General features: G+C 39.1%; 1 protein-coding gene across 3 annotated transcripts; it reads left to right on the forward strand.

The window, feature by feature from the left end:
* Positions 1 to 459: 459 nt before the first annotated feature.
* On the forward strand, positions 460 to 15,304 carry YIPF4 (Yip1 domain family member 4). 3 transcript variants are annotated; one of them, XM_084512707.1, is made up of 8 exons: positions 521 to 666; positions 2,109 to 2,363; positions 2,970 to 3,097; positions 3,441 to 3,594; positions 6,225 to 6,396; positions 8,575 to 8,652; positions 10,313 to 10,426; positions 12,771 to 15,304. In XM_084512707.1, exons 3-8 carry the CDS (start codon positions 3,043 to 3,045, stop codon positions 12,906 to 12,908), a joined length of 711 nt encoding a protein of 236 aa, XP_084368833.1. In that variant the 5' UTR covers positions 521 to 666; positions 2,109 to 2,363; positions 2,970 to 3,042; the 3' UTR covers positions 12,909 to 15,304. The 3 variants fall into 3 exon arrangements, with proteins under 3 accessions (XP_084368834.1, XP_084368832.1, XP_084368833.1); XM_084512706.1 differs by lacking the exons at positions 2,109 to 2,363; positions 2,970 to 3,097 and having other exon boundaries at positions 462 to 666; XM_084512708.1 differs by lacking the exons at positions 2,109 to 2,363; positions 2,970 to 3,097; positions 10,313 to 10,426 and having other exon boundaries at positions 460 to 666.
* The last annotated feature ends 445 nt before the right edge of the window (positions 15,305 to 15,749 follow it).

Raw genomic sequence — 15,749 nt, forward strand, 5'->3', positions numbered from 1 at the left:
AGGGTGTTCAAGGAGAGGTTGGACGTGGTGCTTGGGGACACGGTTCAGTGGTGACACTGGTGGTAGAGGATGGTTGGAGCAGATGGTGTGGGAGCTCTTGGAGGTGGGAAGCAAAACAACCTCCAGAGTTAAAAACCCTCCAGATTTACTTCTGGAGGAAACCTCCAGCGTTACTCCTGAGAGCTTTGTGCTTTGCCAGGACGTTTCTCCACACCTGAACTCCCAAACCCTGCTCCAGCACCACAGGCACCACAGCGCCCCCACCGCCCCCTGCAGGCCGGGCCCCGCTGGCCGCCTGCTGACGCAACCCCGGAGGGGCGGTGCTGTGAGAGGGGCCTCCCGCCCCGCCCACCGCCCGGCTCGCCCAATCGGCGGAAGCTTTATAGCGGGGTCGGGCGGAGGGGGCCGGCTGGCGGCCAATCGCGGCGCGGGGCCGCTGGGTGTCGCCCCGTGAGGCGGCTGCGCCGTGGCCGTCGGGCGCCGCTCAGCGCCGCGGCAGCCCCCGGGCAGGCCCCAGGCCAGGCCCCGCCGCCCGCACCGGCACCGGGAGCGGCCCCGGCCCCGGCCCCGCGCAGGGCGGGGAGATGCAGCCCCCGGGGCCACAGCCGCCGCTCTACGCGCCCAGCAACGGGGACTTCACGTTCGTCTCCTCCGCAGATGCCGAAGGTGAGCGCGGGGCCTTCCCTTCCCTTCCCTTCCCTTCCCTTCCCTTCCCTTCCCTTCCCTTCCCTTCCCTTCCCTTCCCTTCCCTTCCCTTCCCTTCCCTTCCCTTCCCTTCCCTTCCCTTCCCTTCCCTCACCCAGCAGTGCCGTGCTGGCACGCACCGCAAAAGCAAACACGCAACAGGCAGTGCTGTGCCGCCTTCTCTTGGCAGAGGGTGACCCTTTGGGCTCTGGCCGTTTTAAACAACAAACTTTCGACTTTGTGTGTTTAGTTTCAGTTGTAGAGAAGGTTAGGAATTGTGCACATCCTGGCCCTGGGGCCCTACCCTGGAGAAGAAGACTTAAAAACTACTGCAGAATGCTGAACTCCGAGCTTTGGTGAGCTTACCAATTGCTCTGACAAGGCATACTAATCAGTAGGTACAACCCAGGTTGCTTTTCTTTGATTTCCTTTTTTTCCCCTTTTTTGCCTTGACCTGAAAAGGGATCCAGGATCTGGATTCCGAGAGGTCCTTTGGTTTTCTCCCCAGAAGCATTTGCTGAGCACCCTGTTAGTAATCTGTCAGACCCAGTGTACTGTAACCACCTGCCCAGCAGGACATGTTGCATTGGACTCGGCTCTGTGTTTTTTTATGAGCACAAGTGAGGTGTAATCTCATGCCTGTTCGGTGTAGTCCTCTCTGCAAAGTGCCACATAGGCCTATCCTAACAAACAGACATTAGGAAAACTAAACAGCTTGATGTTTCTGAATAAAAACACTGTACGTTGCATTTTAGTTTCTTGTTATTCCCCAAGTCTTGATCTATACAAAGAATAAAACTTTTTTTTTTTAGTATTATTTCCATAGAGGTAGCTGTTTGTGGGAAAGAACGGCAGAGATGAAGTGGACACGTATGGGTTAAAGAACAGGCTGGTTCTTGTTTGTTTTTAACTTGTTGCGCTGCTTTGTTCCACCTGAGATATCATCTCACAATATAGACATAATGTGCTGTTAATAGGTTTCACAATTTAAAAGATGGTCGTAGGTATTTGCTAATTGCTGAGAGCTAACAGGAGCCTTGGTAAAAAAAGACGTGTGTAGAAGTTTTCCAGCCTCAGGATGGGTTGTTAGTCATTGCTGTGAAGACAGAAAGAGAAGGCTGATCGGACTGTTGTGGCTGTGTGTTTTGGCAGCCACAGCTGTGCACAAAGAACTGCAAGAACACCTCCTTGCCAAGCAGAGTTGTCCTGTAGCACAGCCAGGTAATTTTTAGAATGACAGAAGGGTCCTGCTGATAATAGAAAGCTTGTGAGGCTTTCCCTACCTCCACATTCAGGCATTAAGAATACATTTCTTACCCCAAGCAACAGCAGAAGGCTTTGCTTGCATCTGGTGGGAACAATGTGTATGTACTGATGTGTAAAGAGTGAAATTTCCTTCATTAAATAACGGTGATCTTTGTCAGGATCCTGTGCAGATGGTGTTCTTGGAATCGAAGCAACAGACCAGTAACTGTCACGATTATGAAATGGTTGAGAAGCACTAATGGGGAAGCTTAAATTTAAGCTGGCGTGGCCTAGCGAGCTGATCTGGGACAGAGCTCTGTTAATTTGATTGTGGTGCTGAGTGTGGAGTAAATGCTGCAGACATGCTGGCTGAACACTGTAGGACATTCTGTCACTGGGAGAGTGTGCATTCTGTGAAATTGTGCTGCATTCAGGTAGATGATGTCTCAAACATAATCCACAAATGTGGCCTGAATTTTCTGTAGGGGTGTTGCAGGAATATTTCAGAAGTACTTGCTGTAGGTAGGTATTTGGGGAAATTTGTACACGGGATTTTGTGTGTGTGTTTATAAAAACACACAATGATAACAGGGTAAAACAAGATTTTCTTTAGTGAGGCAAAAAACCTTGGGTAAGAAGGGAGTCTTTGCATCTTAGTATATTTGTAACAAGGTTTGTACAAATATTGGCTTACTTGTTTGTTGTGTGTTGTGTTTTTAAGCAAAAAAAAAAAAAAGGAAGTTCATGAATTCTTAATGGAATACTTACACTCCTTTCGTTTCCTCCTATTTTATTTCTTCAGTGTAGATTTTCATTTACTGTTTTGTATTCTTCATCTGTAGATAATCAAATAAAATGCAAATAAATCTTTTGACACAGACTGAACGTATATAAATTGGGGGAGGGGGGTTAACACTGTGATAGAGCAAGATCATAGTGTATTAAAGAGCGTTTCTTTTATCTCTCCTTATTGAATGGACTGTGGGGTTCTCTGATAGTATTCTTTTTTTCTACCATTTTTTAACCTGTGTTAAAAGCAGGCTATAAATCAAAACACCTGGGAATTTTCTGTTTGTGAGAAGTTGGATGTAAGGAGAGAATTTGGGTGAAACAATGCCAGTGTGTGTAGGAATGGGCTCTGAAAGAGAGAGTGTGGTAAGAAAAAATGGTAAATCCCCAACTGTCAGCATGATGAGACTTTCATACTTAACTCCTTTTATGCTTCTAAATGCTTAATGATAAAGCACAGATTGAAAGGTGTTGTGTCATACTGTTAAACTGTGTTGCCAAGACAAGTGCTTCATGCTAGAACTTGGTAATCTAAACCAACATGGTTACTATTCACAAAACCAGAAGTACCCTTTCAAATTACATTAATGTATAACTTTAAATATTTCATGGTGATGACCAGCACGTCTAGCTTTATATGTCTGTTTATCTTCCAGTGTTTTTGAAATCAGATATTCTTAGCAAGATAAAGATGTTTATCTTTCTCTCCCTTTTTCTCTAAGATCTTAGTGGGTCCATAGCAACTCCAGATGTTAAGCTAAATCTTGGAGGAGAATTCATCAAAGAATCTACTGCAACTACATTCCTGAGACAGAGAGGGTATGGCTGGCTTCTGGAAGTGGAAGATGATGACCCAGAAGATAACAAGCCGCTTCTGTATGTAATAATTATTTTTAGGTATTTATCTTTCTTAGTTGTGTAGGTAAAAGAAACAGCTCATAGGTTCTCAAATGGTCCCATAGCCTTCTGGAATTCTGTTTGATGAATTACTTGAGCAATGAGTCTCTTTTGGTGCAGGAATGAAAAACTTTTTTCATTATGGTGTTTTTTCAACTGTAAAAGAAAGACTTGTTATTGACTGTAGGGGAGGAAGGAAGAAGTAAAATCCAAATTTTATTAATCGGTGTAAGTACAGAACTTTCATGGCTTTTGTGCTCTTATCTGTTGATCTTGTCCTTTTTTTTTTAAAAAAAAAAAAAAAGACTGTTCTGCAAGAAGTAAAGCAGCATAAACTTTATATTCTTGGATGCTATTTTATATTGTAAAGTTGTGTTAAAAGGAATTATTGTTGAAAAACAGAAATGTCCCTAAAACTGCATATGTCTACATCCCTTGTTCTGTTCATAGAAACGTGATTGTCTGAAGACAGCTATATCTTAAGGATATGGCCCTGTGAGGCAGGCAGTCTGATTCTTAGTCTGTGTTCTGCACCTAAGCAGTTTCATTCTTGGTGTCTCGATGTTTTCCTGCATAAAAGAAAAGGATGCTTTTAAAAATGGAGGGGAAGGAAAGTACTCTGAAGAGTTCAAATGAGGGTGCTAGGAGAGAACAGATGCCTGGAGAGCTTTATGAAATTGCTACTTGAAAAGTACTTGAACTTAAAATGTGCAGGAGTAGCACCTGCATGACTAAGTCTATTCTGTAAACCTGTAGCTTTTAATTATGAAATAGGCTGCTGTACTGAGGTGACAAAACATGAAAGCTCTCTGTTGATGAATGTTGTATACCACAAAAAACAATTTTGTGAGCTAGGTGTTCTAGCTGCCTGTTGTGGAAAGTGGGAAGAACATGCCAGGGCATTGATAATTTTGTAGCAAACAGAAGGAATGTAATCTTGCTAACAGAGAACCTTCATCTGATTTATGTAGCAGTTTCTGTGCTGTTCTAATTATTCCTAGAACATGGGCTGTAATGAAGCCTTCTAGTTGGAATGCATTCATGGATTTAAAGAACAGCAGGCAGCTAAGACAAGTTTGCTGATGTGGTACCACACGAACGTTTTGTTCAATAATAGTGAGGGTTTTTCTTATTTGGGCAGCCTTGCTCTTCACACTTCTCTCTTGTTACAGCTACCATCTAATCTTTGATGAGATGACTGACAGCTTCAGGGGAAAGGCAATTTATTACACATGGAACTATGAGAAGCCTTAGGCAACGACAAGAAATTAATTCCAGAAAGAAAGTACTTCTGTTACATAACCTTCAGAGTAGCATATAAAAATGCTATATACTGTTTAGATAAACGCAGGAAAAATAGATGCTTTTAACACAACCCTGAATCTAAGGAGTGGGCTAAAGAACAATTTTCGGTATTTAGTTACAGATAAGTAACAACAATCCTGACATAGGCTGCTAATGGTGATCCTGAAACTACCTGGAGAGGATCAACCAGCAGTATTTCTGAGAATACTGAGAAGAGAAATTGCAGTGAAAAGTGTCTTTTTGCATTTATTTCTTGTTTCAGCTCTTCTAAGGAAAAAGATGTAAAGTAAAGCCCAGTACAAAATTTTCATAAACAGATTGAGAACGATATACAATTTCCCTACTGCTTTAGGGTTGTTACTAAATGTAGAGCAGAGCGATAACTGCCTGAAGTGTCTTGCAACTCTTCAGAGCTTCATTCATAACTGTGTAGGGGAAACACCAAGGTATGGTTCTGTCCCAAGGTTCTGCAGATAAACTTAAGCAATGGTAAAGGAATTGCCCATTGCTTGGCAAGTCTGCTTCCTTCCACCTGTGTTAGGAGAATCATGACAATTTACCCATTAAGAGCCTCCCTTACAGAAGACTCTTCTGGTTGATTTGTAGCTGCTTAGAGATGGTTTGTAGCCAGAGACTGGAAAAGGCAATTAGAGAGGAACAAGATCTCTTGCTAGAATTTATTGCCAGTTTAATTGGCTTTCATTTAGTTTTACTCATATTGGAAACAAGCCAGGGTTAACCAGTTGGCACAAACTGGTCTGTTGAAAACTATTGTTGCTGAAGCATGTGAAATGCCATTTAAAACAACAAAAAACTGATGTGCTTTGGTTCAGGAGTGGTGACTGGAAATGTTTTATTTCTTGTAGAATTGGAAACAAAACGTTTCTGTAATAAGTGTGCTCCTGGCAAACTGTTGAACACAGGAGCACACAGATGTCCCACTTCTTTGTGTGCATGTCTTTGACTTCGGTTTACAATGGTATGAATGTTACGTGTGTGGCATGCCAGAAAACAGATCTGCTGTCCTAATGTGGACTGCTCAGATGTGTTGTGGATGTTTGCAATTCTCAGTCATGTAATTGATTTTTGTATAAGGAAATATCTGTGTCATACTGGCTATTGAATGTGTGATGAAGGTAGGGCGCCGCTTCATGCTGGATGAACTGTTCCTTTGCTAGTCACAGCTACAGAAAGCCTTGTGGTGACAGGTTTACTTTACAAACCTGTTTGCCCTTGCCCTTACTTTTTATGCCCTATTTGATTCCTGTGATGCGTAGTAATGCTCCCTTGCTTTCCAATTTCAGGGAGGAACTTGACATTGACCTGAAGGATATTTACTACAAAATTCGATGCGTGTTGATGCCTATGCCATCTCTTGGGTTTAATAGGCAGGTAGTGAGAGACAATCCAGATTTCTGGGGTCCTCTGGCAGTTGTCCTCTTCTTCTCAATGATTTCATTATATGGACAATTTAAGGTAGGTATAAGCCGCTTGTGTAAAGGGAAATCTAAATGAAATGTGGGGACACAATTGCTAAGCAGTTTGCATTCTTAAGAAGGTAGAAAATGTTTTCCTCACATACTGATGTGGGGTGTTCTAAACACTGTTTCTGAAGATGTAGAAAGACAGCAGCAAGAAATGTATTAAATAACACACAGATACATTAATCATGGTTAAAATGTCAGGTTTTTGTATAAGAAAACAAAGTAAAGATGTGGTTTATAGAGGAAAGAGATTGATGCTGGTAAGTTTATAGTCATGTTAGTGAATATCTTAGTTTTAATTCTGACCTTTTGTTAACTTGCGTTTTACTACTAAAAATGTTACCCCAGAACATCCATGTGGATGCCATGAATTTTAACTTCCTGACAAATAAGGCTACTTGTTTAACTTGTACTGTATTACAACTGTTTAACTTGTGCTAGTTACGGCTGTTCTGTAGTATATTTGATCTTCATTAGTGCACATTGCTCTTCTGTCCTCCACGCTCAATTACAGTAACTTTCCCCTGGTCAATAGAATTTGTCCATAATTCCATTTGAACTCTACAGCGAACAGCTTTTTCAAAGGCACTGTGCAGATTTAATTGCCTTCCATAAGCACAGTTACCTTTTTTCTTTACATTCAACTTGGAAATAGAGAAGCGTTACCATTTGTAGTTTCAATTTGAACGAGAGCCTAGGTGGGCTTTTCCAGTAGTTAATTTTTGTGTACATGTTCTAAAGAGAACGTAGAATAGCAGTAAGCCATGTATGTAAAGTAACAGTGTGTGGTTATGCTAGGACTTCTGTGAAAGGTGAGGCAAAATCATTCCTTTTGTGGCCTCTGGCTTCCATTTGGTGTACCAAATGCTGACTAAGAGTTGGCTCTCAGTATCTTGTTTCTGTGAGGTGAGTAGACTAAACTCTGTAGTATTCAGGTCTTCTGGGTGGACCACATAGCTGTCTTTCAGACAAAGCAAGGACCATTCCTTGATCCCGTGGCATATCAATTCTCTGCTGTAGTTTGTGTATCTTCTGTACATGAACAATTGGCCTCATGTTTGTTAGGAACAGTGGATTTACCATGTAGATGTTAAAGTGCTGTACTTGTGGTAGGAGGGAAAGCTGGCAGCTAGCAACAGGATGAATGACAGCAGCGAGGCCAGACGAGCTGAATGGTGGCCTGTAAGCTGGAGGGATGAGTGATCCTGCTCTAAGACTTTAATCTGGTTCTCTTTTAGACAGTGGAGGAAAGCAGGATGTAAAAGGAGGCCATGTGCTATTTTCACAAATAGCTTAATGTTATTTACCTTTTTTTTTTTTTTTGAAGTGCTATGATTTTTATCTGTTCTCATTGATTAGTACTCAATTCATTTTTTTCCACTTATTTAATAGTTTCTGATTGACAGAAGAATTGAATAGGGGTAAAATTATTTTTAAGTGCAACAGTTGGAAATACAAAGAGGGGACTGAGATTGGTGTTTCCCTCTACAAACGTATTTCAGGAGAGTTTAATTTCTAATCTTTCCAGTAGCTCAGCTCCAAGAACAGCGATGTTACTTTGAAGGTTCTATTAAAGAATCTTAAAACCATGATGCAGCTTACTCCGTTAAAGAACAGAGCAATGAAAGAAGCATGAAAAATAATTCCAGACTATGTCCCAGGACTTTGGGTCTGTTTCTTATATCTCATCATGAAGTTCTACCAAGAATTAAAGGTTTATTTCTTCTGAGTGCTCTCAAATGGAGTAGGGAATAAAATTGTGTTTTGTGGACGAAAGAAGGAGAATCCCTTCTCCTTGCATTGGTTGGCTATGACTTCTAAAAACAGAGCCAACTTTTGGAACATGAGGATATGAAGATGTTATCTAGGGTGATCTTAGCTTTCCATTTAACTAATTTCTTCCTACTCCGATGCAGTATTATAATACATAGAAAATACTGTTAGAGCTTTCCATTTGCACGAATTTGCCATTACTGTGATTTTGTAAATGTAAGTTCTAAATTTTATTGTCAAGCTTTACTGTAATACTGAGTAAAACTATTCTTGCTGCAATTCAGAATTCATTGTTGTATGATGAAATTCTTGAGCGCAGTGAAAATGATTAATATAAATGAGTTATCCTTTCTCAGAGTGAAAAATATTAGAAATGAATTGTTCTTTCTCTTTTAAGGTTGTTTCTTGGATTATAACTATTTGGATATTTGGATCCTTGACAATTTTTTTACTGGCCAGGGTTCTTGGAGGAGAGGTAAGTACCTGTATGTGAAAAGGAGGTAGAGGGAGGTAATTAAAGTCTCTTGACTACATTTTTCAGTAGTTCTTTTGTGTTTTTGGTGCTTGGCTTTGGACACTGCAGCCAACTAAACATGGATGCAGTTGAGAACCTTAATGTGTATGTTTTAGGTTCCTGGCCTCCAGAAGTAGAATCTAAAACACAGAGGTGGTCAGCTACTCCTGTGCAGTGCATGGAGTGCTGGATGTGGTAAAGAATCTAGAAATACATGCTGCAAATCCTGGAGATTGGTACAGGTGCCTGTGATCCAGAGCTGAAGTCCTTTCTTGAGGACAAATGCTTTCAATTTTTTGGTAACAGAGCTAAATGGGGCCCTTTTTACTCCCTTGCATTGTCCTTTATTTCACTTTTTTTAATTGGGCTGACAGCAATTGTACAGCAGCATTGTACAGAGCACCCACCAGTGTTTGTTTTCAGCCTTGGCCTTACGCAGTTCAGACCCATTAAAGGATGAAAGTCAGTGTGTGTTTTTCAGCTGTGAAGCCAATTGAAGTCCTGGCCTACATCCCTGCCTCCAGCCGCTTGCATCAGCAGGGCTGTGTGAGCCAGCAGTGTTTATAAACTGAGTCACTGAGTGATTCAGGTGTGAACAACAGAAAATGCCTTACAGCTAGGCCTGCAAACTGCCACAGCGGAAAAGTCAGGAGGACAGAAACTTCTTAAAATGGCTCTGCAGCTTAAAACTGATTGAATCATCTTATAATAGGAATACTTCTATAGGTGTGATTGCAGGGTACCTTTGCCAGCATAATTCAGATACCCTTAAGTCAGTACATCTTGTGGCTCAAAATGTGAAATGATCAGGATGTATGAAGTGGTGAGAAAGGGGAGAGGCATCACTACAGAGCTGCAGAGCTCACTGTGAAGGATCAACTGCCGCAAGAGATGGGAAAAACAGTGGCAAAACAAGTAACTATCTTTCAAGCAAAGTTGAACCAAAGAAGCCCAGCTGGGCCAAGGGATATTCCCAACTGTAGTAGGGGAAAATCAGACATTTTAATGTCTATTTAATAACCAAACTAAAAGGATTTATGGAAGCACTTTGAACTAGTCTAAGATAATCAGTCATAATAAATTTAAGCTGGAAATCAGAAGTACCTTAGGGGGATCAGGTTCTAGGTCTTCTGCTAATGCTGAAAGCATTTAGGTATTTTGGAAATGGATATATTAATATCTTAATGCAGGAAATCATTTCTTTGCTGCCTGTGACAGCCAGGTCTATGATTGATGAATGAGAGGTCTGTTCTAGTTCTGTGCTCCTAGGTTTCATTTGCACACTCCATGGAGTGGCAGTTCTGAGCCACTTAAGGTGGGACATGACAATATGTAACACTACCCATCCTTTGTGTTTTTTGTATGTCAATGTTTCCTATGCGGGTGTTGAAAATGTCATTAGTTTGTTCTGTTTTTTTAATAAATACTTTTTTCCAAGGAATGATTAACTACAGAATTCTAGAGAATAGTATAGAAAAACAATTTTCATGCTAGCAAATCACCAAAAATTTCATGAATACCCAACACCTTATAGTTATTTGTACTTTTATAACATGATGAAATTGCTTGCACAAAGATTTTGTACTACAAAGTGTGTTTTTTATGTGCTTGAAAATTTCAGGTTGCTTATGGCCAAGTTCTTGGTGTGATAGGATATTCTCTACTTCCTCTCATTGTCATAGCACCTGTACTTTTGGTGGTTGGATCATTTGAAGTGGTTTCTACCCTAATAAAAGTAAGTTTGGTAACATCTATTGAGAATTTGTTTACAGTTATTCTAAGTCACTTTCCTAACACTTTAAGTATTAATCCCTGCAGGACAATGCAATGTGTCAAAATATTTATAAGTAGGACTTGAACTCTGATTCTTTTGGTTAACATGGGGGATATGACTGCTAAGCGAATTCTGTTTTAAATGTTTCTTCTGAGTACTTGGAGTATATATAGTCCCCAGGGAGATACAAAAATACCTGTGTTATCAGGTTAGCTTCTATTTAAGTATTTTGCTGTGTTATATTAGTTGTATTAAGAAAAGTAACTACGGCTATCACTTCAGATGCAGATGTGTAATTAAACATCAAACTGAAGAATCTGAAAGTAAGCTGTTCTATCCTTTCCCTCATCATCCAGCCTACTTTTAGTTATTGCAACACAAGTATGATGTTAGCCATTGTTCTGGGACCTTCCCGTAATGGTAGCAGTACAAATCTCTCAATATCCTTTGCAGAGTAGATGAACATTCCTCTGACTCTACAGATGTGGGGCATAGGGCACAAAGCAATACATTGCCTGATACCACCTGCTGTCAGACACCTTCAGTGAAACTAGCAACATTCCCGGATAGATCCTAGAAGTGCATAATGTTCTTGAATACTTCATACAACCCTTTTAGGTAGCCTGTGAAGTTACTGTTAAACTTCTGGAAGGTTGACTGAGAACAGTTACTGGCTAAGCTGTACGCTTTCTACGTTCTTGTTATGCTGATTTGATTAATTTCTGTCCTGTTGGCTTGCTGGTTTACAGCATAATTGAAATACAACTAAAGTATGATAAACAAGAATAGCTGTGTTTGTGATTTGTTAACTTGCAATTACTATTAAGTGATACATTCAGAAAGCAAATTATTAACTTGGCAGATAAGTAATATTAACTTGTATTTATTTTTAAGTTACTTGAAAATTCTGTTACCTGATTACTATTAGCAGTCTTACATCAACTTCAGGGCAAATCTGTGAAAGGTTCTTACCTTTGGATCATTAGTGGGAAGAGGCAGGACGAGCTGCCTATAGTCAGAACTGCGTGTGCTGTGACATGTACTGCTTCCTGTGGCTTAGGAGCTCTGTGCTTGGGGAAATGCTCCCCTGTCTTAAAGTTGGGGAACTGCAAGTGAGATTTCAATTCCAGTCTTTTTTTTTCAGTTGCAATCAGCAAAGTAAACTAGCCAAGTAATGCACCTTGATTGGTTTCATTGCTGCAGTTTTCCTAAAGTATCTTAGAGAATCTAGTCGTGATCCATCTCCACTGTCCCAGTTTAGGCAGCAAAATCATGAGCGTGCAGTTTTTTTGGTGTCTTCAGCAATGACAGTTAAACCAGTCGCATAATCCCTCAACCAACTTGAGCTACTCTGACAGAAGCATGGAAGAATTTTTTTGCTGAGATCCTATTGTCTGCCTTCTCCTGAACAGAACTTTGGTCTTACTGTTTGCAGGAGATTCATGGCTTTGTTCTCATTCAGTTTTAAGTATTTTTTTCTTTTTCCATTAATATTCAAGTTGCTGCCTGAGGATAATAGGTGTCTAATTACTTTTTGCTCTAACCTTGTTAGCTTGAGGCTTGAGTCAAGTTCACTGACCTAAAGACTTCTTTTTTTTTATAAAAAAAAAAAAAGTATGTGTAGTAACTTCATGTAACATTGTGAGTATTTACATGTAATAATACTTTCTACTAGTCCTTTAAACTAGTTAGTTGTTACCTGAGGAAGCAATGAAGTTTTTGCTACAGTTATATTTTGGAAGACTTTTCATTGTATCTGACTTCTCATTTTATCTGAAATGAATGGGAAGGTGAGTTTCAGTTACCTTGAGGTGGGAGCACTATAATTAAAGCCAGAAGTAAAAATAAATAAATAATTTTAAAAAGGTAATTTAACCCTCTGGTATATATCATTGGAGAAAGAGTCAAGTATACCGCTTGTCTCTTTTCTTAAAAAATTAAAAATAAATAAATAAATAAAATAGTGGGTTTTGAGTTGGAGAAGCTTACAGTTTACATTATGGTAACATCTTACATCACAAAAAGCTTACCATAGATCCTCAGCTGCTTAGCTCAGTAAAAAAAGAAAAGTCAAAATAACATGCCTCTCTTAAATACTTCCTTAGACTTGAATGGATATACATGGTATATTCTCCTCTGTGTGGAGGCAGAAGAATTGTTTGTGAAGCTTTTTTTGTACCACCTAAACTTTCTATGTTTCTTTCTAATTATATTGAAAAGACCTTTTTTTTTTTTTTTTCTGAATTGTGGTATTTAGAGTGATTTTCTTATGGTGTCAGCTAAGACTGTTCATCCTCTTTTTCAGTTGTTTGGAGTCTTCTGGGCTGCATACAGTGCTGCGTCCTTACTAGTTGGAGAAGAATTCAAGACCAAGAAACCCCTCCTAATTTATCCAATCTTTTTATTATACATTTATTTCCTGTCCTTGTACACTGGGGTGTGATCTAGTGAAAGATGTGGCCAAAAGCCATGTTTTAGTCACTTGCAGACTGAATACGTAAGATTAAGGAGGTTGCAGATAATACAAGTGACTGTTTTGTATCCAGTTGTCAAGATGTTTTAAGATTGAAGAGCATATTTGTGTATATTATTTAATGAAGTAATTGTAGCTATATAGATTTGTATTAAAGTTCTAGGTTTGTTTAAGACTCTTCAGATTTTAATGAACAAAATAAAAAGAATCTTGTGTTTTATAAGAAAGTGTAGCAGAAATACAACTCCGTACCTGTGCCAAAAGCACTAGGACCAGATTACTATATTTGAGGAGAAAAATGAGAAGTTAACTGTAACAATCTCCAAGTGCAATTTTTCTTTTGAGCTTAAACACAGCTGGCTTTTTTGGCACAGCAAATTCTGTAGATAATATATATATTTATGAAACAGTCCTGATTGTTCACAGAATAGCCTGTATAATCAAGACATGAAGATACTACTTTTAATTTAGTGCCTCAATTACTTTGATTTGGCTGTTGAGTTTTTATAAATTCCAATTTGTTTCAAAACATGTATATACTGTGTATTTTGTATCTATGGCTTGTGTGTAGCATAAGTACTCCTTGGTTAAGGATGTATATTGGGTTTTTAAAGTTTAAAAATTACAAGTATTTGAAGTCTTCACTCTCTCTGACCAAAGGAGCAAGACATTTACTGCGTGACATAATTAAATTGCTTATTTAGAGAATTGAATTAATTTACTGAAGTTTAAATTTACAGAGAAACAGGTGAACACTTCTCTCAGTTGTAGCTGGCTTAATGTCAGAAGAAAAAAAGATCCCTCAAATTTGTGTGACCTCTAAACAATGTTCTTTTCTGATGACAAAATAAAAAGAATGCTTCCCTAACTGTTCTACAACATCTTGCTCTGTTTTGTTTTGAGTAGCATGGTATATAACCTGCTTCCTTTTTTTTTTTTCCAACAGCTGCTAATCCCTTGCAAAAAGAAATAAGAGCTGTAAGGTCAGATTCTTCCCTTATAAGTAAGTTAGGACTGCAGCCTCAGTAACAATTACAAGTCTTGCTAATTTTGACTATCCAAGGATTATGTAATATGATGACATGTTAAATATTTCCTGTGTACTGTGTTGGTTGCTTATGTAATGGTCCTTATGGTAATGTTTCTTCGCAAGGAAACTCCACTGAAATTCACTTTGCATGGTACTTAGTCATTTGCAAGCTTCAGTATTTAGTATTGCCAAATAGATCATAAGTATCTTTTTTTGTAATCTTGTGTCTTGAGCGGGGGTAGGTGGAAAGCATTCCCTGTGTCTTTTTTTCCCTCTCAATGCTGGAAATAAAAATCAACCATGACAAGGTAATAGTAAGGGCTGTCTTTGATCCCTGATGGATGTATTTCCTTATCATAACTGCAGTTTCTCAGCTTTTTAGATACTACAACAGCAAGTTTTGTTAACTTTTACTGCTCACCAATTGAAAAACACATACTGAAATTCCAACTCTACCACAAGCCTTTACCTTACCCCAGCTGCTTTCTTGGCTGATGCTTGCATTGGTTTTAAACAGAACTAATTAAACTTGATCCTGGACATAAACTGTAAAATAACAAGCTAGCATATAATGCGTTAACGGAGAACAACTGGTTGAGTGACCAACACTACACCTGATTTTTTTGACTTCTGTGGAAGTTTTGGTGGAACTGCCATGGAGTCATACTAATCCAGTTAAGCTAAGCTGGCAGCCTAGTGCTTCTCTGGAAGTGTTCTGAGAGTATATTCATATCATGCTTTAAAAAAAAAAAAAAAAAAAAGATTAGTTTACCCAGGAATGCACATTGACTTTGGAGTCTCGTGTAAGAATCTGGTCATACCTCTCATGGCTATGCTTTTTTAACGGGAATGTCAAACTAGAAGACTCCAGCTACAGAGGCACAATTCATGCTTAACATCACTGACAAGGATGCATTTGGGTTACTAGGCTGCCAGAAAGAAAGCTTTCAGATGAGCTCCTCTTTGCATAGCTGATCATTTGATGTCCATAACAGATGTGTGTGTCTCAAATGATTCAGAGGGTGCAAGAATGCTCTACTTGATCTTGAAATATAATCTTGACATACTTTCACTTTCTCTCTACTAATGTTCTGTGAAATTTATAGCTGCAACTTACCTGTTCCTTCTGACAGATGTGGCATGTGTAATATGCAATGTCAATATGCACTTAACATGGTACATATTTTGTACACAATTGCAGATTTGCACCTTTTAATCTCAGTCTCTCTAGGGTCACCTTTTGCATACGCTGTGCAAAGAAATATGTACAAACAGCTCTCAAATGGTTCTCATAGTTTGTATTAACTTTGCATTCAATAAAGTTATTTTTAGATAAGGTATGTGTAAATATAAGATGCTTTTTATATATATATATAAAATCGAATTCAATTTGTTTACAGAATGTATGTTTACTGAATTCAGACATTCCTATTCCTATATATATATATATTCCTATTCCTATACCTGTCATTGATCTCAGGCTTTGGGCCTATGAATAAATTCTTGGGCTAATAAAGATATATGGTTTGGTATGCATGGAAACTTTATGTCCCTTTGGCAGAACGTTCCCTTTCTAAGATGAAACACCTGATTTCAAGGTAGGGAATTCTATCTGTAGAAGAGATTTGGACACAAGACAAGCTTTGGACAAGCTTCTGCATATAGCAGAAAGAAAAACGCACAAACCTGTCTCCCTTCGCTGTGTATCCTATAGGTTGTATTATCCAAAAGCTTACACCTACCTGAAAATTACGTGAAAGCACCTGTTTGGGCGTAGAGAC

The sequence above is a fragment of the Aythya ferina genome (assembly GCF_964211825.1).
Source record: "Aythya ferina genome assembly, chromosome: 3".
Taxonomy (NCBI): domain Eukaryota; kingdom Metazoa; phylum Chordata; class Aves; order Anseriformes; family Anatidae; genus Aythya; species Aythya ferina.